A 24307-nucleotide genomic window follows, 5' to 3' on the forward strand; every position below is an offset into this window, starting at 1 on the left:
CTGCTTTCAGGGGGTACCGATCCGAGCAATCAGGCTCTTGTGACCCCATGTTGACATAGTAAAGCAAAGCGGGGTTTGGTACGGAGTAGATCGGGCGAAGCTAAGCTGAGCTGGCCTGCAGCGGACAAACGCCGATGAGGGGATACTGCTGGTGCGTTGGGTTACGGCAAAGAGCGTGGTCGATATAACCTTAGACACACGAATCATCAACCGCGTTCTTGCATTGCGTCCTGTTAAGAAAGAGACGAATCGGCAAAAGAGTCTGTGTAAGTTTGCGGACTTACTCCGTGCACAAGAAGGCCCAGTATAGCTTCGGTACCGCAGGGGGATGAGACGCAAAAAGAGATGAGTAGCCCCCGGCGAGGCTCGAACTCGCAACTTCCAGATTAGAAGTCTGGCACGCTACCATTGCGTCACGGGGGCTGGTGATGTGAAAAATAAAATCTTTTTGACATCACAATCTTGTACTAAAGCCGATAAGATATTGTTGGCAAATCCCCTCCTTTGAAAATGCCGCAAATTGACTCCGAACATCGTTCGTTTTAAAAAAGCTAATTCCAGCGGAAAGGGCTTAACAGGGTGAACATATACAGTACTCAGTCAACCAATGATCAAGCCAAGAATTCCATAGCAGTGCATAAAAGCAGAATCTCCGTCTTCTCAAGAACGAGATGGGAAACAAAAACTCACAGCCCCCGGCGAGGCTCGAACTCGCAACTTCAAGCTTAGAAGGCTTGCACGCTACCGATTGCGTCACGGGGGCAGTTGATGCTCCCAGCCCGCAATCTTTGGCTCCATGATGCTGCGGCTGGGGAAACGCGGATGAGAGATGATGACCCTATCGCCACGCACCCTAAACCACGTTCACTTCGTAATGTCACAGAAACACGATTAGTTATAGACTATGTGATGTACCCAATGACATTGGCCCGTTTCGTCAGTATTGCTTTGCCTGCAACTATCCATTTATGGCAGATGCTGTGGCAGCCGCAAGTCGCCACAGATGACACCAATATTTGGGCGCACCGAGTGTGGAGAATTCACTGTGGTGTGGTTACGACAAACGGCATTCACTGATGCGCAAGTGTACAGCCACTGCAGATGCAGCACACTCGGAGGAAGTCCACTGGTATCATGGCATCGTATCGAGGGTGCAGTGCCAGCAGCACTCGGCCATTAGGCCATTCACAGTGGCTGAATCGCCTTCTATGCAAACACAAGGTCTCGTCATTTGCCCTTCGAAAAGAAACAAATAGCCGAGAAGACTGGGTCCAGTCGGCAATGTTTCTACTCCGTAGCACCACAGCTGCCTGGTTCAATGGATTGTAGTGACGCAGTTGTTTCTCCATAGTATGAAGCGGTTTCTGGTTTGCGGGGGATGTCGGCAGCTTCCCGCAACCGGTAATCGGCCCGCCGCCCGTCCTGGAGACTTTGCCGACAAGGGCTCCACGGGACTAAGGGTGGCCCATGGGGTATTTGAAGTACCCCAGGGGAGGCCACGGGGCTGTTTTTTTCAACTTGTATATCTCGAGTGACGAGTGACAATGACACTATCAAAATGGTTAGCCAAGACCACCGCCCGCGCGGCCTCAACATCGACCTCAGCCTCGTCGATGACCAAGGCCGCGGGCAATATCTCGAGTGTCTTTCCCAGTCTGCGACCCGACTACAAGCCAGAGCCTTTGCCCTCTCGCTTTCGAGATTTGAAGCTACAATACTTCCAGAAAAATGAGAAAGCACTGAAGCAGAGCTGGAAGCGACTTCTTCCCAGCCTGGAAGAAGAAGTTCAACAGATCAAATTGAAAGGAAGCGACGTACGTTCTATAAATGCCCTACATCCTCCAGCCAACCCTAAAAACCCCCACTCCCAAAAAAAAGAGAAAATAAAAGCAAAGGAAAGAGAACCGACAAGTAACACTTGAACCGCAGATCATACCCTCCGTGAAATACTCCGACGTAGTCAATGGCACCGTTCCTGATGCGACCCTCGCGGAAATCCATCACCGCGGCTCGGTGGTCATCCGGAACGTCGTCCCTCGCTCACAAGCCCTAAGTTGGAAGACTCAAGTCCAAGAGTACATCGCCGCCAACCAAGAGCGCGTGAAAGCCTTCCCCGTCGATTCTCCTGCGGTCTACGAGCTGTACTGGACCCCGTCGCAAGCCGCCGCGCGCAGCAACGCCCACATGCTTGCGACGCAGCGATTCCTGCAACGGCTCTGGCACTCCTCCGACCCCAGCACGCGCATCTCGACGCGCAACCCACTCACTTATGCCGACCGGCTCCGCATCCGTCAACCGGGCGACGCCAAGTTCACGCTGGGCCCGCACATTGACGGCGGCTCGCTCGAACGCTGGGAGGACCCGGAGTACGCGCGCGTCTACGCGTCCATTCTGGCCGGGCGGTGGGAGGACTACGACCCCTGGGACGCGAAGCACCGTGTCGCCGCCAAGATGGACCTGTACAACGGGGCGGGCGCCTGCTCGATGCTCCGCTTCCTCCAGGGCTGGCTGTCCATGTCGCACACCGCGCCGGGCGAGGGCTCCCTGCACGTCTGCCCCATGCTCCGCCACAGCACCGCCTACACCATCCTGCGGCCCTTTTTCGACCCCCACTCCGGCGAACCCCTGCTGGACAACACCTTCCCCGGTTCGGTGCCCGGTGCCTGCCAGGAGTACAATCCTATCACTCACCCGCACCTCGAGCTCGAGGCCACCATGGTTTCCGTTCCCGAGGTCGAGCCAGGGGATTATGTGGCCTGGCACTGCGATTCGCTGCACTCGGTCGATAGAGAGCATCGGGGGACCGGGGATTCCAGTGTCATGTACATTCCCGCCACGCCCATGTGTGAGATGAATGTGGAGTATCTGGTGAAGCAGCGGCAGGCGGCCCTGTCATACTCCCCGCCGTGGGACTTCCCCGGCGCCGGGGGTACCGGTGAAGCGGGCTTCAAAGGCGCCCTGGATTGGGAGACTATCACTCCCGAGGGGCGAAGGGCGATGGGTCTGGGGCAGAGTCCTTGGGAGGTGACGACGGATATGAGCGAGGGGGAGAAGGCAGTGGTCAAGGCCGCGAATGAACTCTGCTTTGGGCAGATTTGATGTGGACTTGCTTTTATGTGAGTTTAGCGATTTTCGCATCTGCGGTCTTTTCAAATTTGGATAAACCTCACATTCAGGCAAGGCTTGTCATTTGGGCATAATGCGGGATGTAGCCTCAATTGTTCATGAAAATCAGCTCTTTTTTCACAGTCATCTCGTTGGAGAATTCCGCCAAGGACGATAGTAGCAGACAAGAAGAGGACGTGGTTAGGATGTTCCATATAAACAATGCCAGACATAGGAGGGTGGAAGACACCTTTGGAGCTCATTTGAGTATAATACTGGTGGCAGCCACATTTGACGTTCACCGAGTCGTCTCGTGTTGTGTCTACAGTAAAGATATCGTGCTGGAAATGCAAGGCGGTTGATTTAGAAGCATGACTGGAGGCTGGTAATAGATTGTGTCCTCTCAGTGCGTTGGCCAGGACTGATTCGGCAAAACAGAATGGTCTTTGATGGGTTCCAAGTTGAAACTGTGGTCGTTGCGCCACGACGAGATTGGTCGTGGCTCCATGCTAGCCTGGTAATGCTGAAGATTTGCTTAACACTTCTGGCGTAATCTTGAATACGTCTGTCGAAGCCTTTGGTAAGTGGGTTAAGACTAGGAATCGGCTCAGTGTAGACAAGTTCCGCGATGTAAAAGGGTAGCAGGTAGGAGAAGTGTGCTCAGTGAGCAAAAAGCGACGCCAAGTTGGACCTGCAGCGCAAAGGAAAAGTCGCTGGAGTTCCGAAGCCATCCAGTTTTATAGTAGACTGTGCACCACTACGCAAGTACTAGTGGGAAGGGGAGAACTTCATATCACGGGGTGTCAATATAGACGCCCCATGGACTTTTGAGCAAGGTACACGCGACAAGGGACCTATTTCTAGCAGCAAATACTACGAGGGAGAGATAGCCTTTAAGCCAGTTAACCATGTTTTGAGTTCGTATGACCGTGACTTCTATGAACATTAAAGAATAAGCAAGAAAAGCTCCGCAACCTCATTACCGACCTACTTAAGGCTTCATTTTGATCATTTAAAAGTCCTCATCATCAGAAACCTCCTCTCCGCGCTTCTTTCTAGCCATTCTCTCCTTGCGCTTCTTGCGCAATTCGCTCGAGGTGAGCTTCTTCTTCTTCTCGATGACGGTCTGGATAGGAATTAGCATCAAGGTTCATCAAGAGATCGAGACTCTCCCAGAAGGGGACGGGAGAAGGGGAACGGGGAAAGGCAGTGGGGGGAAGGCATACCTTGTTACCCATGGCATCAATGACCTCAGTGTCACCGGCGTTCTTGTCCTCCAGACGGGGACCGGAACCCTGACCCTGAACCCAGTTGTGGCCGGAAGGAGTCATCTTTCCGTCGACGACAGCCCAGACTTCCTCAGTCAGGTTCTCAGTGAACTCACGAGAGTGAGTAATGATGATAACACCACCCTCGAAAGTCTTGATAGCCTTGGACAGAGCACCCAGGGAGTCACGGTCCAGGTAGTTGGTAGGCTCATCCAGGACGATGACGTGGGGACGCTGCCACGAGCAAGCGGCAAGGACGACCTTGACACGCTGACCACCGGACAGACCGCGCATGCGGGAGTGGGAGACAAGCTCGGCGTCGAGACCGAAGTTCTCGCAGTGCTGCTCGATCTCCTTGCGGACCAGAGGACGGAACTGACCGCTGGCAAGAGCCTCCTTCTGATCGACCTCAGCAACCATCTTGGCGTGGGACTGCATGATCTCGTTACGGGGAATCCAGGCGTTGTCGGTGCTCATCATGGGGGTCCAGCGCTCGGACTTCATGCCGATGTTGTCACCCAGGGCGAACGAACACTCGTACTCGTAGCTGTTCTTGAACTTTCTACGGGCGTGGATACCAATGACACGACGGAAGGTACCCTCGATCTTGTAGATCTTGTCCATGGCCTTCTCATCCTCCTCGGTGACGATCTTGTTGGCACGGTCCATGGTCTCACGGTCCTCACCGGTCTGGAAACGCCACTGAATGTACTCGGAGGGAGTCTTGTCGAGGTGGTTATCGATGTGGGCGAAAGCGTGCTGCTTGATGTAGGCGATACGGATGTTCTCGTGCTGGTAGACGTCACCAGTGGTGGGGATCAACTCACCGGTCAGGACGTTGACCAGGGTGGATTTACCAGCACCGTTGGGACCGATGACAGCAATACGGGAACCCAGAGAGACCTGGAAGGTGATGTCGGTGATCTGGGGCTTGGGGGTGTTGGGGTACTGGAAGGACATGTTGTTGACACGGATGATGGCCTTAGCCTTGGTCTTGACACCCTCAAGGAAACCGGGCTCGGGGAACTTGAACTCGAGCTCGGAAGCACCCAGCTCGTAGTAGGAGCGAGCAGCAGGAACACGCTTGACGAACTCGCTCAGGTTACCACGGTAACGCTTGAGCTTGAAGCGCTCGTAGTGGACGACGTGCTGGATGACGTTGTCCAAGAACTTAGAGTCGTGGGAGACGATGATGGACGTGCAGGGGGAAGTGCACAGGTAGTTCTCCAACCAAGCAACGTTCTTGACGTCCAAGTGGTTGGTGGGCTCATCAAGCAGAAGAATATCGGGGTTCTCGAAGACGGCACGGGCCAGGGCCAACTTCATCTTCCAACCACCAGACAGGGAGGTGATGGGGTTCTCGAGCTGCTCCTTGAGGAAACCGAACTCGAGAAGCTTAGCCTCGACATCAGCCTGGGCGATATCGAGACCGACCTCACGCAGCTTCTTCATGGTCCAGCCAATGACAGTCTGCTCGGTATCGGCAGCGTCCAAGTCGTGCTCGACGTAGACGGTCTTGACCTCGCTCTTCTTGGGGAAGCCCTCAAGCTGCTCGTTGTTGATGGCGCGCATGAGAGTGGTCTTACCGGTACCGTTGGGACCGAGGAGACCGTAACGCTGACCACGCTTGAGGCGGAGGTTGGTCTGGTTGAGCAGGATCTTGGCACCGTAGGCCAGGGAGAAAGTGCAGTTACACAGATCCTCACCCTCCTCCTCGTCGGAGAGAACGGCATCAGCCTCAGCAGCGAGGGGAGAGGCCTTCTTGCGGAGGGTCTCGACAACGCTCTTGGCATCCTCCTCACCGACAATGGCGGCAATGTAGGGCTGGGCGTTCTGGGTCCAGCTGGTGACCTCGGCATCCTTCTCGTCAACGAGCTGACCAGCAACGGCACCGACGTACTCGATGACAGCCTCAGCACCCTCGGCCTGAACGGCGTGCTTCTCCTTGAGGATGTCCTTCAGGATAGCGGAAACAGTGGAGATGTCACCAGCGGTGGAGATCTCGGGGATCTTGCCATCCTTGACGTCACCGACACGGGTAAGAGTCTCCAAGGCCTGCTTGGTCTTTCCACGGGCCTCAGGATCGGCCAGGGTCTCGAAGTTCTTCTCAAGACGGGGCATCAACTTGGGCAAGAAAGGAGCGACGATCTGGGGATCCTCGACCAGCTTACACATGTTGTCGACAATGACAGCGGACTTACGCTTGATGGCGGTCTCACGCTCAACAAGACCACGATCAAGCAGGGGAACCATGATAGCGAGGGTAGGGCCAGTGACATCGGAGACGAAAGTGGTGGCACCGAGCAAGTGAACGGTCTCGGGGACGTTCTCGGGCTTGGCGATACACTTGATGAGCTCGGGAATGAAACGCTCAATATCCTTGTTGACGATCAGACCGCAGACCTTCTCCATGGTGGCGTAGGCAGCCTTCTTGATCTCGGCCTTGGTGTCCCACATGGCCTCGGAGACGACGGGGATCAGGTCAGGGACACGGAAAGAGAGCTGAGCGGGGGCAGACTCGACGAGGGCCTCAATGCACTCGAGAGCGGTGGCCTTCTCTTGCCACTTCTGAGCGTTCTGGAGAGAGTTGAGGATAGGGGGAAGGACGGCCTTGACAGCGTTGCCGTTGATGCCCTTGACGATGGCAATGGCGGCAGCAGCAGCGGCGTTCTTGACGGCAACAATCTTGTCACCGACGGCGGCGAGGACATCGCCGAGGAGAGCGACGAGGTGAGGCTCGACACCAGGAGCGATGGTAGAGTGGGAGGCGATGGCGCGGATGGCGTTGCAGGCACGCTCACGGGCGTTGGCATCCTTCTTGTTGGCGAGCTGCTTCTTGAAAGCCTCGACAGCCCTAGATCCGTCCGTTAGTTCCTTGTCCCACCACGCTGCAGAATTTTTTCCGGTCCCCAATAAGACCGGACCACAAAACACATGGATATACTTACTTGAGGGGCAGAACCTGCTCAGGAATGGGACCGCTGAACAGGTGAGCCAGGTTGTCGGTGGCGGCGTTCACCTCATCCTGAGAAGTGGAGAGGTCGAGGTTCTTGAGGAGGCCCTCAAGAACAGCCACGGACTGAGCAGTCTCCTTGCTGGTGGCAGCAGGGAGGGAAGAAGCGTCGGCAGCAGGCATTTTTAGTCGTGAAAAGGTTCCGAAGAATCGTAAAAAGATAGAAAAGGATGAAAGCGAGAACGTGTGAAAAACGTTCTATGAGGGTATCTCAATAAGAGGGGAGTGGCCCACGAAGTTGCGTCTGATTCACAAAAGACGCAGCGAACGCTCTAAGACGGCCTCTATTTTTTTTTTGTCTGCACAGAAGACAAAAAGAAGAAAAACACAAGAATTTTAGAGAGGACCAAACCTCTTAGAGGGAAAAAAAAGGGAAGAGATGGAAGGATGAGGGGGGAGAGGGAGAGGGAAGAGGGAAAGGAGGGGAAGAGTTACGATGGGGGGTTATGATATTTATCGCTTTGTGGCCTTTCTTTCGCCGCCCAACACCCGCTCAGCTATTAAAAAATTTCAAGAAAAATTTTTTCATGTTCCTTAGAATGGCCCGCACTAGAGCCGGATCCAGTTTAGGTCAGTTTGGGTGGGAATCAGCAATAGCCAACTTAACCCACTGGAAGCTGTGGCTACGACCGGTGTTAAGTTAAATGGACAACCCTCAATGGCTGGTGGATGAGTCAGCATCAAATGAGTCAGCATCTCTGCCAACTTCCTTATTGTTCGCCATCCTCTCTCCCTCCTTCTATCGCCTCCTTCCTCCCCAACAAGCTCCGATTTTTGCCTTCATCAATTACTCATGCAAGAAATTGACTAGGTACCTAGTTGGCTACTGTCATTCGAACATTCAGCAGTGACTGGGAAATTTTCTGGACCCGGATTGGCCTGCCAGCCAACCGAATCGCAAGCACTCTTCGTTATCTCATCTGAGTAGATTGTAAGTTAGCCTGTCCGAAGACGTTGCACTGCAGCCTTTGACAGGGGTGAGACCACGGCTCAGTATGATATTCAATCCTCCTATATGCTCAAGTTGCTCATTTTGCAAGTTAATCTTATCCGAGGCCTTAGCGCACCCTTCAGATACTGTATACACTACAATCCCGGGGTGCAGCAAACACCTCTAAGCTGATACGTAGCGCAATGCGGATGGCTCCAAATGCGTCTCCGCCCTCCCGTCTGATGCTCCGCCTGGTTAGTCCTGCAGGTGCTTTTGGGGGAGAGGGGGGGGGAGAGTTTTTTTTTTCATGAGTTGCCACCCTGAGATCTTCCCGGTGGCGCAGCCCCATTCTAGACACGGGTTCAATGTCATGCTCAGAGTGGTGGTCGGGATTCGAAGAAGGTTAATTAATCAGTTTACTGTGTAAGTAACTAAGGGAAGTGGTTAAGATGACACCAGAGAAAAACTCTGAAACGTTAGAGTTGAAGTAGCCGTGGTTTGTCCGAGATTCCCGTTTTCGTTGTTCTCCTCGACCTCAATGCTTTGTTGGCATACATCGCATTGCTGGAACAATTATGTATGTTTGCCCCGCCATAAGCGATGTAGAAACTGGCTGCAGGCAATGTGTTAGCGAGATACTCGAGTAGACCTGAGAAGCATTTGAAGGTGTAGTTAATTGAACTAGTTAAGCTGTGACGCTTACTCAGACATTCAATTTTCATGTGACGAGCAACCATCCCTGGAGAAATTAACTACCGCCCAGACCGGACACTCATTATTCTCAGATACAAATCACGAAAGAGAATTTGCCAAAGGATAAGCAAGCATGGGTTCGAGCGAAAGATTAAGCCCTGTCTGAAACAACGTAGGTCGATAGTTGAGGTACTCCATACACAACACCGCCATTTGTCTAACTTAAGCCTCCGACTCACCGCATGAATGGCTGGTCTTACTTGGTACTTGCTACTATAGTAGCCACATACTGCGGTGCATCATTGCATTCAGATCAAAGAGCAGTTTACGAGTCGGTGCAACTGATTTTTTCTACTCTTCGCCACTTCTACAGATAATTCGGAGTGTTCATCGGGGACAGTTGTGCCTCTTGAAGTATTCAATTAGACTCTTTCTCGAATCGGATTTTCTTATTGAAGGCTGAACTGCAGCAGGCACATTGCGTTCGTCTAAGTGTTATCTATCTACCCAGCTTCATCATCGAGATGATCATAACACTAGGTTTGACTGGTAGGTTGGCAAGCGAAACATACGTTGCAGTCTATCCTTTTAGGTGGGGTATAGAGTGTGTCTCTTAGGTAATGGGGAGATAGACGAAGCAGGTTAAGAACTCTGTGTATTTGAAAGTGTACGGGGTGAACTGCCTGCGCGTAATAATTGGGGTTTGTAGGTGTACGTTGGACTCGTGTAGGTGGACTGGATGCCCCTGGAACTGGTTGTCTCGGCATCTCCAGAACTGACCGTTCCTTGCTAAAGTCCTTCTGCAAAGGGTCCGTAGATGAGGAGATTATGGATTCTACCGGTTCGGATAACTGGCTTCTTGACGTAAATACTTGCTAGCGTGGTGCTCGGCTTGTAGATCTGAACCGTATGTATCCGAGAGGTTCATCGGGATTGATGCCGAGAATCGGTTGTTCGACAAGCCAGGATGTATATACTGATTCAGCAAGCAAAAATTCCGTAAGACGCCTAAATTCTCGAACTACTTTATTAAGTACCGAACGACGGAGATTCCAATCTGGTGGACAAGGAAATGATCTGGCTGATTTCGGTGGTTCTAATGTTCGGATAATATAGATTGCGCGGTAGACTGTGTCTTGATCTAGCTGCTGCACATATTCGCTGTCTGACGTGTTGTAGAGTATAGCAAGCTGGTGTCCTGATCTGTACGTCGTAGGATTTTCTTATCGTCTTGCATGAGGAGGTGTTGATGTCTTAGATAGCCGGGTGCTGAAGGTTTAGTGGGAGGGAAGGGGGGAACCGACTTCAGAGGAGTGATCGCTTAAAACTCTGAAAAACGCATACGGAAAAGAGCTCAGGATCATGCGGGACATGCTACCAATTGTAGCAAGACGTCGGGCTTCAAGCCCTCAAGCTGTCAGACATCATGTAGTTGTTGATCTATAAGCTATCGGACTGTAACTGTTTGACTATGTCATACATCCCTTAATGTAAGGGAAGGGAAGGTGCGAGGCATCAGACGGGAGCCGGCACCAGTGTACAATGGAGGCAACAAGTTAGGATTAGCAGAGTCATCCTCATGGCCATTATTCGTTGTATCGGGAATAGCTTCATTCTCATCGCTTCCACTGGGACGGTAGGAGCTGTAGCCACTCTTCGGCCTATACGTCTCCGCATCCTCTTGGTTTAGTATGAGTTGTCGAGCAAGACTTTCGCAGTATCGCTCCAGACCGGTATGGTGCCTGTCCTCTGGGACAGCTTGGTATGATGTACTGAAAGCAGTCCAGGCCCACTCATCCTCCGAAGACCTTAGACTATGAAGAGACTGGATGCAACGGGCCCACTCTGTAGTGTAGTCCTCTCCTGATAATCGAGAATAGCTTTAAGGATTCCTGGACTACCTGGTTTGATTCCAACTGCACTGATGTACCTTCGGTTTCTGATTACTCTTTTTAGTGGTAGCAAAAAGTTCGGCGTGTTGTTGTCCGAGACGCAGCTCGTCAACCACTTCCTGACTCAGTTTGTCGTTTCTGTCGGGAGAGATAAACCGCGTCTAGTGTTTGACTCTGCCAGTTGTCCAGGAATGGGAGACGAAGTGCTCACCACAACCGCCCTAATACGTCCTCTCAGGTACCAAATGACCTACGAATCTCAGATCGTGTAAACGCACTTGATCAAGAAGATACCAACTCCACCCTTGTTCCCACCAAAGCTCGACCAGATTGCCCCAGAAGGACCGAAAATGTTCAGGAATGCCAGTTCTTGTTGATGTCAACATAGGGAGACGGATTCCCTTTCCTGGGTTTGCGATTGGCTTGTGCATTGCGTCCGTCATCATCAAAGCGGGATAGTATAGTGATAGTGGCACCTGCTCGACCCAACAGCATGAACATGTTGTCTGCAGAAGCCCCATGTTCTTCTCTCGATGTGTGGTCTCAAGCATCCAATTGCAGATAACGACTTGTTCAGACCACACTTGGAGCCAGGGTGAGCTCATTCGGGTCAATTTGACGGTCGATATGCTGCCATGGCTGTGGTAGTTACGGCGGCGGCGGCAGCGGCGCTCCTAGGATGAAAAAAGACATAGTACTGACAATCACTCCTGGTGTATCGGAGGCTTCTGTAACAGTACACAGATATACCTGAATAGTTCTGGATAAGTGTGATTACTACTTCAGGCACAGAGACTGGCGAAGAGATCAGTAGCGTATTGTCAAACCCCTCCGCATGAGTACGTGCAGGGGTTTAACCATCTCTTGTGGAACTGTCAATGTTTACTCCAAATATTAAAGATCAGCAGTACTGAAAGCTATCGATTGACCGATTTTTTGCCGTCTCGGAGCATGTCAACCATGGCCTTGCATTTGATTATTAGTGTCCGGTCCGAGGAGCCGTGCTCGATGGCCACTGCATAGAAATCCACCACAAGAGAGAAGACCAAGGTGAGAAGATTGGTATGACCATGACATACAGAATATGTGAACAATCTCTCCGGGGACACCATTTTAGGACTGGTCTCATTCTCCATCGAGATGGGCCAATAATTCTGTGGAACGAATGTCGAGCGTACGATCTGACAGAGTATCAGCGGTCTGCAGGTATGTTTCTGTCTCTTAGGAGGGGCTAACTAAGAAAAACAGTTATATCCATCATGGCAAGGTGTCTGATTGGATAATACCTCCAGGGATATAGGTGGGTTTGCGGAGACATACCTGGAACCTCTCCGTTCTTGATAGAAGATGGCTTGCCAGGGAAGACATAGAAGGAGGACAGGATCAGGAGAGTCAAGGGGCTGAAGGTGGGGGAGTTACTATTCGGGGTGATGAAAAAGTTGGAGGGGATCGAACAAGGTGAGTGAGGCAAGGGTAAATAAGGGCTAAGGATCATTCAATATAAGATGGTCAATTGTTACTCATTCAAGCCTGGGAGGGTAGAAAGTGAATAGCTGTACTGTTTGGCCCTGTGAGGACACCCGTGTATCCTGTGTTGATGAACACGCTTTGCACTTGATGAGATTCACCAATTTCTTGTGTACACATGGTCCCCACAAGACAACAATTCCGTGTGAATCGGGCATCTCAATTAGGATACATGGTCGACGTCTCTACAGGCAATGCTACTCGATCGCAGACCCTGACTGGCGGTCCCGTCGATTGAAGATGTTCTCGTAGCAGGACCAAGCATTCCCCAAACGTAATGGGCGATGTACATTTACTTGCATTAACTGGTATAAGTGTACCCCTATACTGTTCATAATCATAAATCCTCCCAATCAGGCCAGCCCCAAGTCCCTGTGAGACGCGTGAAAAGGCGTCAATCTTAGGCTCACCGCCCAATAGGTGGGCCAAGATCAACATCTCGTCCCGGCGGTGCTTCTTCCCAGCACTATGCAAGGAACAGTGACCTGTTCCGTTCTAAGCCAAGCCCATATCCTTGTAAAAGGCATCAGTCTTGGGCTCGCGGCCCAAAAAGTCTGTCAAGATAGACATCTCGTCCTGGCTACCTCCTTTTTCCAACACCTTGTACCGGTACCGACGGCCCGCCTCCGGATCCATAGGGTTCTCTCGGAAAACCGTGTAGAACATGTCCGTTGAGTATACTTGCGAGCTGGAAGGAATGACGAATGAGCATGTTTTGTATCGCGAGGATTTCGAAAAGCTTACCTCAAGTATCCATAGTATCCGGCATCATACCCTCCAATGAGATGGCCGAAAGTAGCTTCGCCGTGGCCCCATTCCTCACCTAGACCCAGGCTTTCGGGACCCTCGATCTGGGTGATATCGTGGCGCAGCTTGTTGTAGGTGGCTGAGATAGGCAGCTTCTTAATCTGCTCGTGGCTTTCAGGCTGGTGCACAGTCATATCGAAGATACCAAAGTGCAGTTGGCGCAGGTTGAAAAGTGCGTCATTGACGTGCTTCGTGCGAATGAGGTTCGCAATGACGTCGTCGGGGATGTTCTCAGAAGGAGGCTCCTTGCCTCCTGCCTGCTCCTTCCAGGCGGCAAGGTATTCGGGAGACAGGGTCGAGTAGTGCTTGCTGAGAGACTTTAGCTGGGAAGGCGTCCAGCACCAGTTCTCCAGCATCTGACTAGGGGCCTCGACAAAGTCCCGCACAGTGTTCGTTCCGTGGAAGCGTGAGTAGATTGTCTTGGAGACCAAGTCGTGGATTCCGTGGCCCAACTCGTGGAACAGAGTGACCACTTCGTCGTGCTTCAGCAGACTCGGCTTCTTGGGGGTGGGTTTGGTGAAGTTGCACACCAGAGCGGTGGCAGGGTAGCGACGGTTACCCTCAGCATCAATGAAGCCCTAACAGCGGTCAGTGTAGCTCAATTAGCAGGAAGAGATATGGACATACCGGCTGGAGGTTGAAGTTGGCAGCATGGCCATACTTTCCGGTACGAGGGAACAGGTCAAGGTACAGGTAGCCCACAAATCCGCTGCCCTCGCCCTCATCGTTCCAGACGCTGAAGATCTGAACGTCCTCATGCCACACGATATCGCTTCCCTTACCGGAAGGTGCCACCTTCTCACGGTCCTCGCCAGTGATCTCCACAAACACTAGACCGAAGAGCTCCTCAAAGATCTTGAGCATACCTTCGATGGTAGTCTGCAGAGGGAAGTATTCGGCAATAAGCTGCTGGTCGAGAGAGTACTCTTTCTCCAGCAGAAGACGGTCGTAGAAGCGGTGGTCCCAAAGGTAGTAGTGACCATTGAACTCTTCTCCACGGGACTCCAGGTCGGACTTCTTCAACTCCAGAAGAGTCTTGAGCTCCTTCTGCCCGCCGGCCGTCAGGCGAGAGCGGAGGTCTCCGAGGAAGTCGTTCACCGTCTTGGGCGTCTTGGCCATCTTATCCTCAATGCGGAAGGCGGCGTGATTGGGGTACCCGAGTAGGCGAGCGGCCTCGTCACGCAGAATGATGGCCTCTTGGAAGAGCGGCACGTTCTGGTTGCACTTGTTCTCGTTCTGGATAGTAACCTGCTTGCGAGTCTCCGGGTTCTTTGCGTACTTCATAGTGGGGAACAAGTCCGGGTACTTGAAGGTCAGCCAGAGCTTGCCCTCGTTCTCGCCTTCACCCTTCTTCAAGCCAGCCAAGACATCTTCCGGGACACCGTCCAGCTGCTCGGGCGTGAACCAGATGCCCTCGTTCTCCTCGTTAAGGTTCTTCTGGAACTCAATGCTGATTTGACTGAGACGCTTCTTGATCTCCTTGAAGCGGTCACGCTTAGGCCCGGCCGGCAGACCCAGACCATTGCGGATGTAATCCTTGTGTTCCTTCTCCAGCAAGCGGCGGGACTCGGGGTCGAGCGACTCGTTCTTGGTCAGCACGGCGTCGACGAGCTTGAACACGTCTTCGCGCATGACGGACTCGATGAAGAACTCATCCATCAGCGCTTCGGCCTTGGACGATGCGTCACGCAGCTCTTGCTCGGTCGACACGGCCTGATAGAAGCTGATGATGTGGGATTCGAGGGCCATGGCGTTCTCATCGTGGGCGAGACGCTTCACAACAGCGTCAAAGGTAGCGGACTCAGGCTTGACATTAGCGACAACCTCGTCCTGAACCTTGCGGGAGCTAGCAATGAGGCGATTGGCGTCATCGAGGATGGACTGTGCAGTAGCAGTGAAGACGGGAGGCGCCTGAGGAGGCCGACGGAGGTGCTCGGGGGCCATGCTGGCGGTGGTGAGAGATTTGCGAAGGTTCGTCAACCCTGGGTTGAGAGCGGTGGGCAATCGAGAGCCACGGAAATGGCTCAGGACTGAAGCTAGGCGAAAGGTGGGGGAGGAGGAGGGGATGCGAAATGGAGGAGCCACGGTGACAAGGAGAACGCCCAGAAGAAGGACGAAAAGAGCAGACAAATAAAAGGAACGGTGGGATGACTGAGGGGTAGCAATGGTGAAGGAAAGCCAAAGGGCGGGGAAACACAATACGTGGCTATGCAGTTGTGATGCAAGACAATGACTGAGATGGCAAGACCTCAAGCTCCAGTCCCAAGTTGCTCAGTGAGACTAGAGTCAGTGCGGGAAAGTCAGGTGGGTCCCCGCCGCACCGCAACAAATCCCTCCTCCCACAATCACACAACCACCACCACCTCTATTTCATCCTTCTCCACAGCTTAACCCACACTCCGTTGTCCTCGACTTTCATAGTCCCTTCACTGGCTACAATTACACTGCCCCTAATCGTTGACACACAAGTTGAAAATCATCGCCCCGGGGGGGGGGGCATAACTGTCAGACTCAGCAGGTCTATCTGCGGGGTTATACCGCCAGCTCCTCTACATAACAGCCAATACTACAAGAAAACAATAGTAAGGTGGATATCGTCATTGCTCTATTTAAGCAGCATTGTGGAGTTTTGATCATATCATGTCGCTTTTTCAAATGCAAAGCCACTCATCATACTAGACACGCTCTGTCTGCAGAAGAAGGGAATACTATCAAAGCCAACTCCGGAAACTCCAAACTCTTCGAGAAATCATCAAACGCCACGAGTGCTGGATTATAAGACATGAAAGCCAGAGGCGGAAACAGCGCGCAATTGTTCATCCATGATGAAAGTAGTCATGAGCTGAACTTCATTTATGCCGCATCAGCGGTGGGGATGGGCTCAGGGATCTTGGTCACCTGCTCACCAGCACGGATGATCCGCTGGCCAGTGCCATCGCGAACGTACTCAACACCCTCCTTCTGAGCACGCTTCCAGATCTCAACTTCACATCCACCACGGATGACACCAACTCGCATGGTAGAGAGCAGGTTGTGCGCAGCGTTGGAGTGATAGTAGATACCACCGTTGAACATAGCGGTGGCGTCCTTGCCAAGCCCGGAGTTGATCATAGCCTTGCCACCAGGGTGGTCCTTGATGAAGTCGGTCACATCGTGAACAACACCAGCGATGGCGACAAGGCCACGGCCGTTCTTGGCCTGCTCAACATAGTCATCCCATTCCATAACGGGCAGCTGGTCAAGGGGAGTTCCCCAGTCGAGTCTGGCACGCTTCTGGTCAATCTTCTTCTGGAGCTGCTGAACACGTCCCTTCTCAATCTCGTTGGCACGGAACTGCTTGAGGTCATAGGCGAGACCGAGCTGCTTCCAGATCCAGATGCTCCACTTGGTAGGGTCATACTGGTGCCACTCGATAGCGTTGCGGTAGTCGGAGGGGAACTCGTGGTGGAAGTTGTGGTAACCCTCACCCAAAGTGACCAGGGCGGTGATGACGTGGTCACGGGGAGAGTTGCGGTCGTCGAAGGGCTGGTCACCGAGCCAGTGAGCGAGCGAGTTGACACAGAAAGTGGCCTGCTGGACGAAGAAGATACGCAGGATACCAGCGTAAACGAAACCGCCCAACCAGTCACCCCAGCCGAGACCAGCCACGAGCATAGGGACAGCCAGGCCCATGGTGAAAACGACCTTGAGGTAGTTGCGGTGCTGCCAGACGACAACGGGATCCTCGTTCAAGTCGGAGATATCAGTGCGGCCGATACGCTTGGGGTTCTGCTTCATCACCATCCATCCCAGGTGAGAGTAGAGCAGACCCTTGCGGACGGAGTAGGGGTCCTTGTCGGTATCGGTATAACGGTGGTGAGCACGGTGGTCACGAGCCCACCAACGGATAGAACCTTCAACGGCACCACCACCAACAGCAGCGAGCCAAATACGGAGGGGAAGACGAGCAGAGTACGAGCAGTGAGCCCACAGGCGGTGGTATCCTATTTATTGAGCCACTGTTAGCAATGGTTCCTGAAACATCTGCTGCAGATCTGCTACAGACTCCTAAGGGAAAACGAACCTGCTGTGATGCCAAGACCAGTGAAGAAGTAATAGATGACGGCCCAGATGGCAGTCTTCAGCTGAAGAGGCGTCCAGAAGGCCTGGATGCACCCGCACAAGGGGATACCGATGATAAGGAAGACATTCAGCCAGTTAACATGCTTGTACCAGTTCTGGCGGTTGATTGCGGTGTCGGCAATGTGAACTTTCTTAGGGTCCGCGGCACGAGACCGGGAAGCGTCCGCTGGCTTTGCAGACATGATGATTGATATCGATCACTCGTCTACCCCTTCAACAAGCTGAGTCTGATAAGGGAGGAAGGACGAAGTGGTAGATGCGGATGGGAGGATCCGGGGGAGAGTGCTTTTAAGGAGAAGAATTGAGGAAGAGTGCCCAAAGAATAAAAGAAGGGAAGAGAAAAAAAAAAGAGTGAGGCAAGGCGAGGGGTGGGGAATATAATCCAGAAGAAGGCAAGAGAGGAGTCAGCAAAGGAATGAAGGATCTTAACAGGTGTAGAGGAGGGGAGGGGAAAAATCGAACTGAGTTGGAACTTGACCCAGGGTCCACCGACGGGATGATGGTTGGGGAAACGCAAGGTTGGCGGCCAGGATGGATGATGCGGCAATTGAGAGAATACGGAAACAAGTGATTTGAACTTCGACACCTCCTGAGTGGTCTGACTGCTGGGACTGCTGGGACTGCTGGGGATGACCCAATATCCGGGTCGTGTGCAAGTGCCAAAAAAAGATCCCCGAGGTATTTGGAAGTCAGATTATGCGATGAATGGGGAAATATGAAAGAAGGAGTTGCAGATAGATTCATCCATGATTGTACTCAATATCTCCAGTCTGAGAGATTCCAACCAAACAACCGCCGTTCTTCCGCCATCTAAGCTTGTTGGGCGGGCTTTGATTCGACCGCTCCGCCCCGGCCAGACTCTGCTCTTTTCGGCCATACCGGCTGCTTTAAGCCAATCACCACTCAGGATTCATCTGTTGAATCCCCAACGTTTTTCTGCCCTGGCCGGCGGCTGTGGCTGATCACCGCCTCCTCCCGTGGCTAGTAGGTGGCAAGCGGCCTGAATTTGCCATCCAGTGGCTCTCTTCTCCGCTGCACTGACTATCTCTCTTGGCTGATTCGTTCTAATTTCTGACTCTCTTGGGCTCTAACGGAGAGAGTAACAACGGGGTTACGTGCACTTAGCCACTTACTGGAGTAATGCACCTCGGGAGTCAATGAATCAGTACCCTTGTGCGAGCATTCTGGGCCGGAGAGTTCTGGAATTCCCAGGACGCAGCTGATGCAGCCCTATGGGCGGCAACTATCAGTTCTTGTCCAATTCGCCACTGTAGTACGCTATGCTCGCTGCCACTTCGGGAAGAACTGCAAGCTGATCGTCGCCAACTGATTCAGGCAGACACAAGATCCCGCCCAACATGACCAGGGCAGGCTCAATCAGCACGTGATGCCATGTGAAATCCTCATTGCCCGAATTCATACAGTTTCTTCAATTCCTGACTTTCAGATTGCCCGGTATGAACTAGACGGAGTAGCTCTCTGAAATCACTAGGTCTGCAGGCGGTGTACAGATATTGGGCATTCCAACGAGTTCGTACCTACTAGTAGTGAGGAATTTATTGTTAATATACTCTACAGTCTAACACATTACTAGATATAGCAACATTTATACTCTGTAGTTCATACCCCGGATATTTGCATGGTGCCCACCTAGCTTCAAACCTGCCTCAGGCATGGTCCCAGTCTGCACACCCGAAATGGTCATTGGATTTACCAATGCATGAGCACATAACTTACTATACACATAAGTTCGTACACTCGCAGACCATGGCAATAACTACCCGCAATGACATTCCTCCCCAGATGCTTTCTTAATGCATCTCTTTCTCCGGAGCATTTACAAACATGATCACTTCTGATTTCCTGAATTCGTGGCGATAGGAGTCATACCTCAGCTATTGCTCTACGTCATTCGGCACAGTCACTACTTCTGCTGCTGTTCATGATAAGGTCTTTTGTCTACTCCAGTGTAAATTGCATGCCACCAATAACCTCTAGCAGGTAACCTACTGTACATCACCCGGTGACTCTAACTAACTTTAGTCGCCGGATACTTGCACCATATGCACGCATTCTGTTTGTTGAGGGTCAGCTTGGAGGTCAACTTCTGGTAGCGTGTCAGCTACACCATATATACATGGTGCAGCTTCAATACAAGTTAGTCAAAAGCCGGAGTCAGCCCGGGGTTGGTAGAAACTCATAGAGTTGTGGCCCAGACTCCGGGATCGGGTTCACCTTTTCCCGCATACTCGAATCACCAGTTTCTGTGACTAATGAATTTCCCGATCGGTCCTGGTTTTTCCCCGGACTTTGACAGTAGTTCCAAGTTGTCTATACTTCATCTTCGTATCTCACTGCTATAAGACAAGAGATACAGTTCAACCCCGGACAGTTCGCCAGCGTCGGGTACGGATAACCGGTGCTAACACTCACCTTGAACTATACCATCTGATAGACTCCGGCAATTCTCCACCGCAGAACATGGATGTCGGCGGATCCCGAGCTTGGGAAGAACTGATAAGCCGGCGAGAGGCGTTACATGAGCCGACAGTCATCGACTTCGATGCTTATCGCCGGGACCCCACCATGACCACCACTCGAGCCTCTGCCTACCTCCCTCTAGTCCAGTCTAGTGCTCTCGCTTGGGTATCTCCCCAGTCTCCAGTCGGTCGCCTCCCAGTCGCTGAGAGCCCAGAGATAACCGGTCTAAGGCATTATTCGATTGATTCACGCACCTCCACGCCACCGATAGCCTCCTATCATCCTTCGGTCCCGATCGCTGAGATCACACGAATTTACTTCGGAACTAGTTGTGGTTGATGCTGCAATCTATATAGATGCCAAAATCCTGAAGATTCTGGGTCGGTCTCAAGCTATTATTCCCCAGATCCAGTCTGAGGTGAGACTTTGTCTAGATCACAAATCAACCCGGCAATCTAAAGCTATTGCTCTCTTCATAGCCCCACACTCAGCCCAGCATGGATGGACCTGATCAAATCGGTCCCGACATGCGACCCAAGCGGTCCTGGCGGGAGAAGACCCGGCGGATTGTCAAAACCTTCACTACCAGGTGTGTGTGTTAAGTCAAACAGAGTCCCATACTCCTATACTAAAACTCTTCTCGTAGGGAGGGACTGGTCGGTGACTACGATTATGCATACCTGTTTACACCTAACATCCCTTTCCTAAGCCGAACTCGCAGATCGGCTCCCTTTTTCGGACTGGAGGACAAAGTCCCAGTGCTATTGGCACTTCTCTTAGGACTACAACATGCGCTGGCTATGTTGGGAGGAGGTTCGTTCGAAAAAAAAAAACCCTGAATCGTCAACCCGTCCCTAAATTTCAAAACAGTTATCTCGCCCCCCATCTTGATCGGTGGCACGAGTGGTGCCAACTTCGGAACGAAAGACTACGAATACCTCGTTTCAACCTCGCTTATCGTTTCCGGGTTGTTGTCTGCCGTACAGATGGCCCGGTTTCACATTTACAAAACTCGCTTCTATGTTGGAACTGGTCTCATCTCTGTTGTTGGGACCTCGTTCGCTACCATCACAGTATCATCGGGAACGTTCAATCAGATGTATACTTCAGGATACTGTCCGGTCGATAGCGATGGCAACCGCCTACCTTGTCCGAAAGGTTATGGTGCTCTCCTGGGCACCTCGTGTTTGTGTTCCTTGCTTGAAATCGGCTTGTCCTTCATGAGCCCTCGAATCCTCAAGCGCGTCTTTCCACCATTGGTGACTGGTCCGACGATTTTGTTGATTGGAGCAAGCTTGATCCAGTCGAGTATGGAGGACTGGGCAGGTGGCTCGGGAACCTGCTTTACAGACGCGGCCAGCCGTGCACTGTGTCCCAGTGCAGACTCGCCACATGCGCTTCCATGGGGAAGCCCGGAGTTTATTGGACTAGGCTTTTCAGTCTTCGTGACGATCATCTTGTGCGAACGATTCGGCGCTCCGATGATGAAGTCCTGTGCCGTCATTATTGGCCTGCTGGTTGGATGCATCATCGCCGCCGCTTGCGGGTACTTTGATCGGTCGAGCATTGACGCTGCCCCCGTGGCCTCATTCGTTTGGGTCCGCACCTTCCCTTTGACGATCTACGCACCTCTGATCCTTCCCTTGCTAGCCGTGTACATTGTGGTAATGATGGAGTCGATTGGCGACATCACAGCCACTTGCGATGTGTCTCAGGTAGAGGTGGCGGGGCCTGTCTTTGATTCCAGAGTCCAGGGTGGTGTGTTGGGCAACGGATTCACCTGTCTGCTGGCCGGACTGTGCACGATTACCCCTATGTCTGTCTTTGCCCAGAACAATGGTGTCATCGCTCTGACCAAGTGTGCAAACCGCAAGGCGGGTTACTGCTGCTGTTTCTTCCTGGTTATCATGGGCATCTTTGCGAAGTTTGCCGCTGCCCTTACGTCTATCCCCAGTGCTGTGCTGGGTGGAATGACGACTTTCCTTTTCTCCTCTGTGGCCATCTCTGGAGTCCGCATCATTGCAACTGTACCGTTCACGCGGCGCAACCGCTTTGTGCTGACTGCTTCATTCTCCATTGGCATGGGGGTCACGTTAGTGCCTACCTGGTTCTCATACTTCTTCACCTACAGTGGCAACAACCGCGGTCTGACCGGTTTGCTTGATGCGATCGACCTGGTTATGGACAATGGTTTCGCTATTACCGCCATCCTCGGCGTGATCTTGAACCTCATCATCCCTGAAGACGAGAATGAGGAGGCAGCTGTTGTTGAGGCGAGTACTCAGCCTCAGACTGTGCAGCAGCCGGAAGAACCGGAAAATGCCCAATACATGAAGGGAGAGCATTCTTCTGGGGCTTCTGCCATTTAAGGAAAATTGCTCATGTTTGTGTTTATGTTCTGAATTGGTTCTAGCCCTTGGGCGGCAGATTGACGGATTAGGATACCCTTGATAAGCGATGGTCGAGTCTTTTTTGATTTACGGAATTAGATTAATGCAATGATGTTATAAATATATACTGTGTATACCACTGCATGATAGGACTCTGAAGGGTCGACGTGTACGGAGGGTTGTCACTCAGACTCCCTCAACCACTTCACCGGGTGCCAGCATTTTTATATAGCAATGCTCGCCGGTCTCGAGGACAGTGATAGGGTCATTGACGCGAAGTGTAAAATCTAGGTAGGTATCAAGTTAGCACACAAGTCCATTGGACTCCACTGAAGACAAACTCCCTCCCCAATCCACCACTACCCTCAAACCCCCCAGCGAGAAAAAAAAAAGACAGGGGAACTCACTCCTAACAGCAGGTACCAACTGCATCCCCAAGCACGCATTCGTCGGATCTCCCCGATCAATCCTCCGATAGCTCTTCATCGTGCGATCCGGCTCAGAGCGATGGCGCACCCCGGTATCAGGATCCACATTGGGCAACCGACAACGTATCGTCCGACAAGCCAAATGAATCTCGACCCCTTCACTTTCCCCCTCCTTGTCCACCCTACCAGCACCCGCTTTCAAGCCAGTCCCACCTCTACCCCCACCCCCAACCCGGATCCTCCTCCACGCATCCTCCTCGAAACACCCCGGCCCCTGCACAATCACATTCGCCCGGAACCTCCGCACCGTCAACCGCGGAATCTCCGCCTGACACCGCCGCGCCACGTCGTGCACACTGGCGAGATTCAGCATGTGCAGCGGATACGCGTCCTGAAACCCGGTGACGGTCTGGAACCCCAGCGTCTCCTTTGAGGGCGCGTTGCGGAAAATCTGGCGGTGATGGGCGGCGCATTCGCGGAAGAGCGTCAGGGGTTTCTGCTTGGCTGTGTTGTCGTCGGCGGCGGCGGCGAGGAAGCGCCGCAAAGACGCGGGGAGGTGGTGACCGTAGTCGTAGGCGAGGGGATTGTCTTTCCAGATTTTGACGGGGCGGAGAGGGTATTTGGCCCCTCCTGCTCCTTCTCCTTTTTCATCCTCCTTCTGTGATAGGGTTGGGGGACAGAGGGGGATGCGGAACGATTGTTCGCGGGAGAGGAGTCCCAACGTGATGGCGAGGTTCACGAACGACGACATCAGCGGGATTCGGGCCATGCAGCCCGCGAGCGTGCGCGGGTAATGGATCACCAGTACCCCCTGGCTCTGCACTTCCGGTAGAGACGACGAGTAGTCCGCCTGGCTGGGGTCCGGGATCCAGATCTCCGGCCGCAGGAGGGCGAGTCGGCTGAAGTGTCGGTCGCGGAGGGTGCGCGCGATCCAGTGGCCAGACTCGGGACTGCTGCTGTCCTGCAGAGCGGGCTTCGACTCGATATACTCGGCAAAGCAGAAGAGGCGGTCGTACTTCAGACCGGTGTCGATCACCTCCGCGGTGTCGAGCTCGACCCCCGTGCAGCTTTTGATCGGGTAGGTGAAGAGCGCTTTGATGCGCCAGGCGGGGAGCCCCGTGCGAGCGTCGATGCTGTCGCTGGCCACGCCCTGGCTGTATTGAGGGTCATATTCGTCGGTGATGTTGCTATTCGGGGTGCCGAGGCGGCGGCAGCCCAAGGGAGTTGGAGAAGCAGAGCGGAGAAAAGTGGTAAGAGGAAGGAGAAGGAGGATGACTGAGAGGAGATAGGGAAGGAGGGATTGGAGCGAGGTGCTCAATGCATCCTGGGAGGTGAAGCTGATCGTGATATTGGGGTCGTGCATTTGACAGTGATAGATGCGGTCCCCCGGCTGTTGAACTGGGGATTCTAGTAGATAATCACCTTAATCACCTCAGCACAGCCTTACAGGGGAACAGCTTAGTGCGCAGGCGAATTGAAAGCAAATCAATTTGTGCTGTAGAAATACTCGAGGCGGTTTTGATGAATGACTCAAATTGAAGCCTTGTCATGCTCCGCGGGAAACCTGCCCCGGTCGATTTTTATCAGATCGGGGCGGAATCGGGATCTCGGCTCGTTCCAGACCCTTTTCCAGAAAGAAGATCGTCCCAG

At 52.7% G+C, this 24307-nt stretch overlaps 6 protein-coding genes and 2 non-coding genes across 8 annotated transcripts; 2 read left to right on the plus strand and 6 right to left on the minus strand.

Moving 5' to 3' along the window:
- Nucleotides 1-351: 351 nt before the first annotated feature.
- Nucleotides 352-423, minus strand: BP01DRAFT_t45. The gene has a single exon. It is a non-coding gene; the product is annotated as a tRNA-Arg (tRNA).
- Nucleotides 424-690: 267 nt separating this feature from the next.
- On the minus strand, nucleotides 691-763 carry BP01DRAFT_t44. Its single transcript has one exon. It is a non-coding gene; the product is annotated as a tRNA-Arg (tRNA).
- An 850-nt stretch (nucleotides 764-1613) lies between these two features.
- BP01DRAFT_288517 (DUF1479 domain-containing protein) lies at nucleotides 1614-3099 on the plus strand (the record flags this gene model as incomplete). Its single annotated transcript, XM_025571543.1, has 2 exons — nucleotides 1614-1814; nucleotides 1930-3099. The coding sequence occupies 2 exons, from the start codon at nucleotides 1614-1616 to the stop codon at nucleotides 3097-3099; spliced, it is 1371 nt and encodes a 456-aa protein (XP_025434855.1).
- Nucleotides 3100-4079: 980 nt separating this feature from the next.
- On the minus strand, nucleotides 4080-7703 carry BP01DRAFT_353174 (putative translation elongation factor eEF-3). The gene is made up of 3 exons (XM_025574113.1): nucleotides 7322-7703; nucleotides 4332-7227; nucleotides 4080-4231 (listed from the first exon to the last, which is right to left on the minus strand). Exons 1-3 carry the CDS (start codon nucleotides 7507-7509, stop codon nucleotides 4118-4120), a joined length of 3198 nt encoding a protein of 1065 aa, XP_025434856.1. The 5' UTR covers nucleotides 7510-7703; the 3' UTR covers nucleotides 4080-4117.
- A 5315-nt stretch (nucleotides 7704-13018) lies between these two features.
- On the minus strand, nucleotides 13019-15456 carry BP01DRAFT_114576 (M3 family metallopeptidase). The gene is made up of 2 exons (XM_025570344.1): nucleotides 13864-15456; nucleotides 13019-13814 (listed from the first exon to the last, which is right to left on the minus strand). The coding sequence occupies exons 1-2, from the start codon at nucleotides 15178-15180 to the stop codon at nucleotides 13170-13172; spliced, it is 1962 nt and encodes a 653-aa protein (XP_025434857.1). The 5' UTR covers nucleotides 15181-15456; the 3' UTR covers nucleotides 13019-13169.
- Nucleotides 15457-16089: 633 nt separating this feature from the next.
- BP01DRAFT_288732 (stearoyl-CoA 9-desaturase sdeA) lies at nucleotides 16090-17540 on the minus strand (the record flags this gene model as incomplete). The annotated part of the gene is made up of 2 exons (XM_025571549.1): nucleotides 16090-17219; nucleotides 17300-17540. The coding sequence occupies 2 exons, from the start codon at nucleotides 17538-17540 to the stop codon at nucleotides 16090-16092; spliced, it is 1371 nt and encodes a 456-aa protein (XP_025434858.1).
- A 2670-nt stretch (nucleotides 17541-20210) lies between these two features.
- On the plus strand, nucleotides 20211-22516 carry BP01DRAFT_114645 (nucleobase:cation symporter-2 family protein). The gene is made up of 3 exons (XM_025570345.1): nucleotides 20211-20428; nucleotides 20486-20652; nucleotides 20710-22516. The coding sequence occupies exons 1-3, from the start codon at nucleotides 20337-20339 to the stop codon at nucleotides 22206-22208; spliced, it is 1758 nt and encodes a 585-aa protein (XP_025434859.1). The 5' UTR covers nucleotides 20211-20336; the 3' UTR covers nucleotides 22209-22516.
- On the minus strand, nucleotides 22340-24189 carry BP01DRAFT_332981 (MOSC domain protein). The gene is made up of 2 exons (XM_025573114.1): nucleotides 22637-24189; nucleotides 22340-22516 (listed from the first exon to the last, which is right to left on the minus strand). The coding sequence occupies exons 1-2, from the start codon at nucleotides 24018-24020 to the stop codon at nucleotides 22416-22418; spliced, it is 1485 nt and encodes a 494-aa protein (XP_025434860.1). The 5' UTR covers nucleotides 24021-24189; the 3' UTR covers nucleotides 22340-22415.
- Nucleotides 24190-24307: the final 118 nt, after the last annotated feature.

Source organism: Aspergillus saccharolyticus (genome assembly GCF_003184585.1).
Source record: "Aspergillus saccharolyticus JOP 1030-1 unplaced genomic scaffold BP01scaffold_3, whole genome shotgun sequence".
Classification (NCBI taxonomy): Eukaryota; Fungi; Ascomycota; class Eurotiomycetes; order Eurotiales; family Aspergillaceae; genus Aspergillus; species Aspergillus saccharolyticus.

Coding starts and splice junctions, on each gene's coding strand:
- BP01DRAFT_114576 (XM_025570344.1), bottom strand. CDS start 15,180: ATGGCCCCCGAGCACCTCCGTCGGCCTCCTCAGGCGCCTCCCGTCTTC. Junction 13,815..13,863: donor CCAACTTCAACCTCCAGCCG/GTATGTCCATAT, acceptor GACCGCTGTTAG/GGCTTCATTGATGCTGAGGG.
- BP01DRAFT_332981 (XM_025573114.1), bottom strand. CDS start 24,020: ATGCACGACCCCAATATCACGATCAGCTTCACCTCCCAGGATGCATTG. Junction 22,517..22,636: donor GTTGGTACCTGCTGTTAGGA/GTGAGTTCCCCT, acceptor ATACCTACCTAG/ATTTTACACTTCGCGTCAAT.
- BP01DRAFT_114645 (XM_025570345.1), top strand. CDS start 20,337: ATGGATGGACCTGATCAAATCGGTCCCGACATGCGACCCAAGCGGTCC. Junction 20,429..20,485: donor GTCAAAACCTTCACTACCAG/GTGTGTGTGTTA, acceptor CTCTTCTCGTAG/GGAGGGACTGGTCGGTGACT. Junction 20,653..20,709: donor GCTGGCTATGTTGGGAGGAG/GTTCGTTCGAAA, acceptor ATTTCAAAACAG/TTATCTCGCCCCCCATCTTG.
- BP01DRAFT_353174 (XM_025574113.1), bottom strand. CDS start 7,509: ATGCCTGCTGCCGACGCTTCTTCCCTCCCTGCTGCCACCAGCAAGGAG. Junction 7,228..7,321: donor GAGCAGGTTCTGCCCCTCAA/GTAAGTATATCC, acceptor GGACGGATCTAG/GGCTGTCGAGGCTTTCAAGA. Junction 4,232..4,331: donor TTGATGCCATGGGTAACAAG/GTATGCCTTCCC, acceptor ATTCCTATCCAG/ACCGTCATCGAGAAGAAGAA.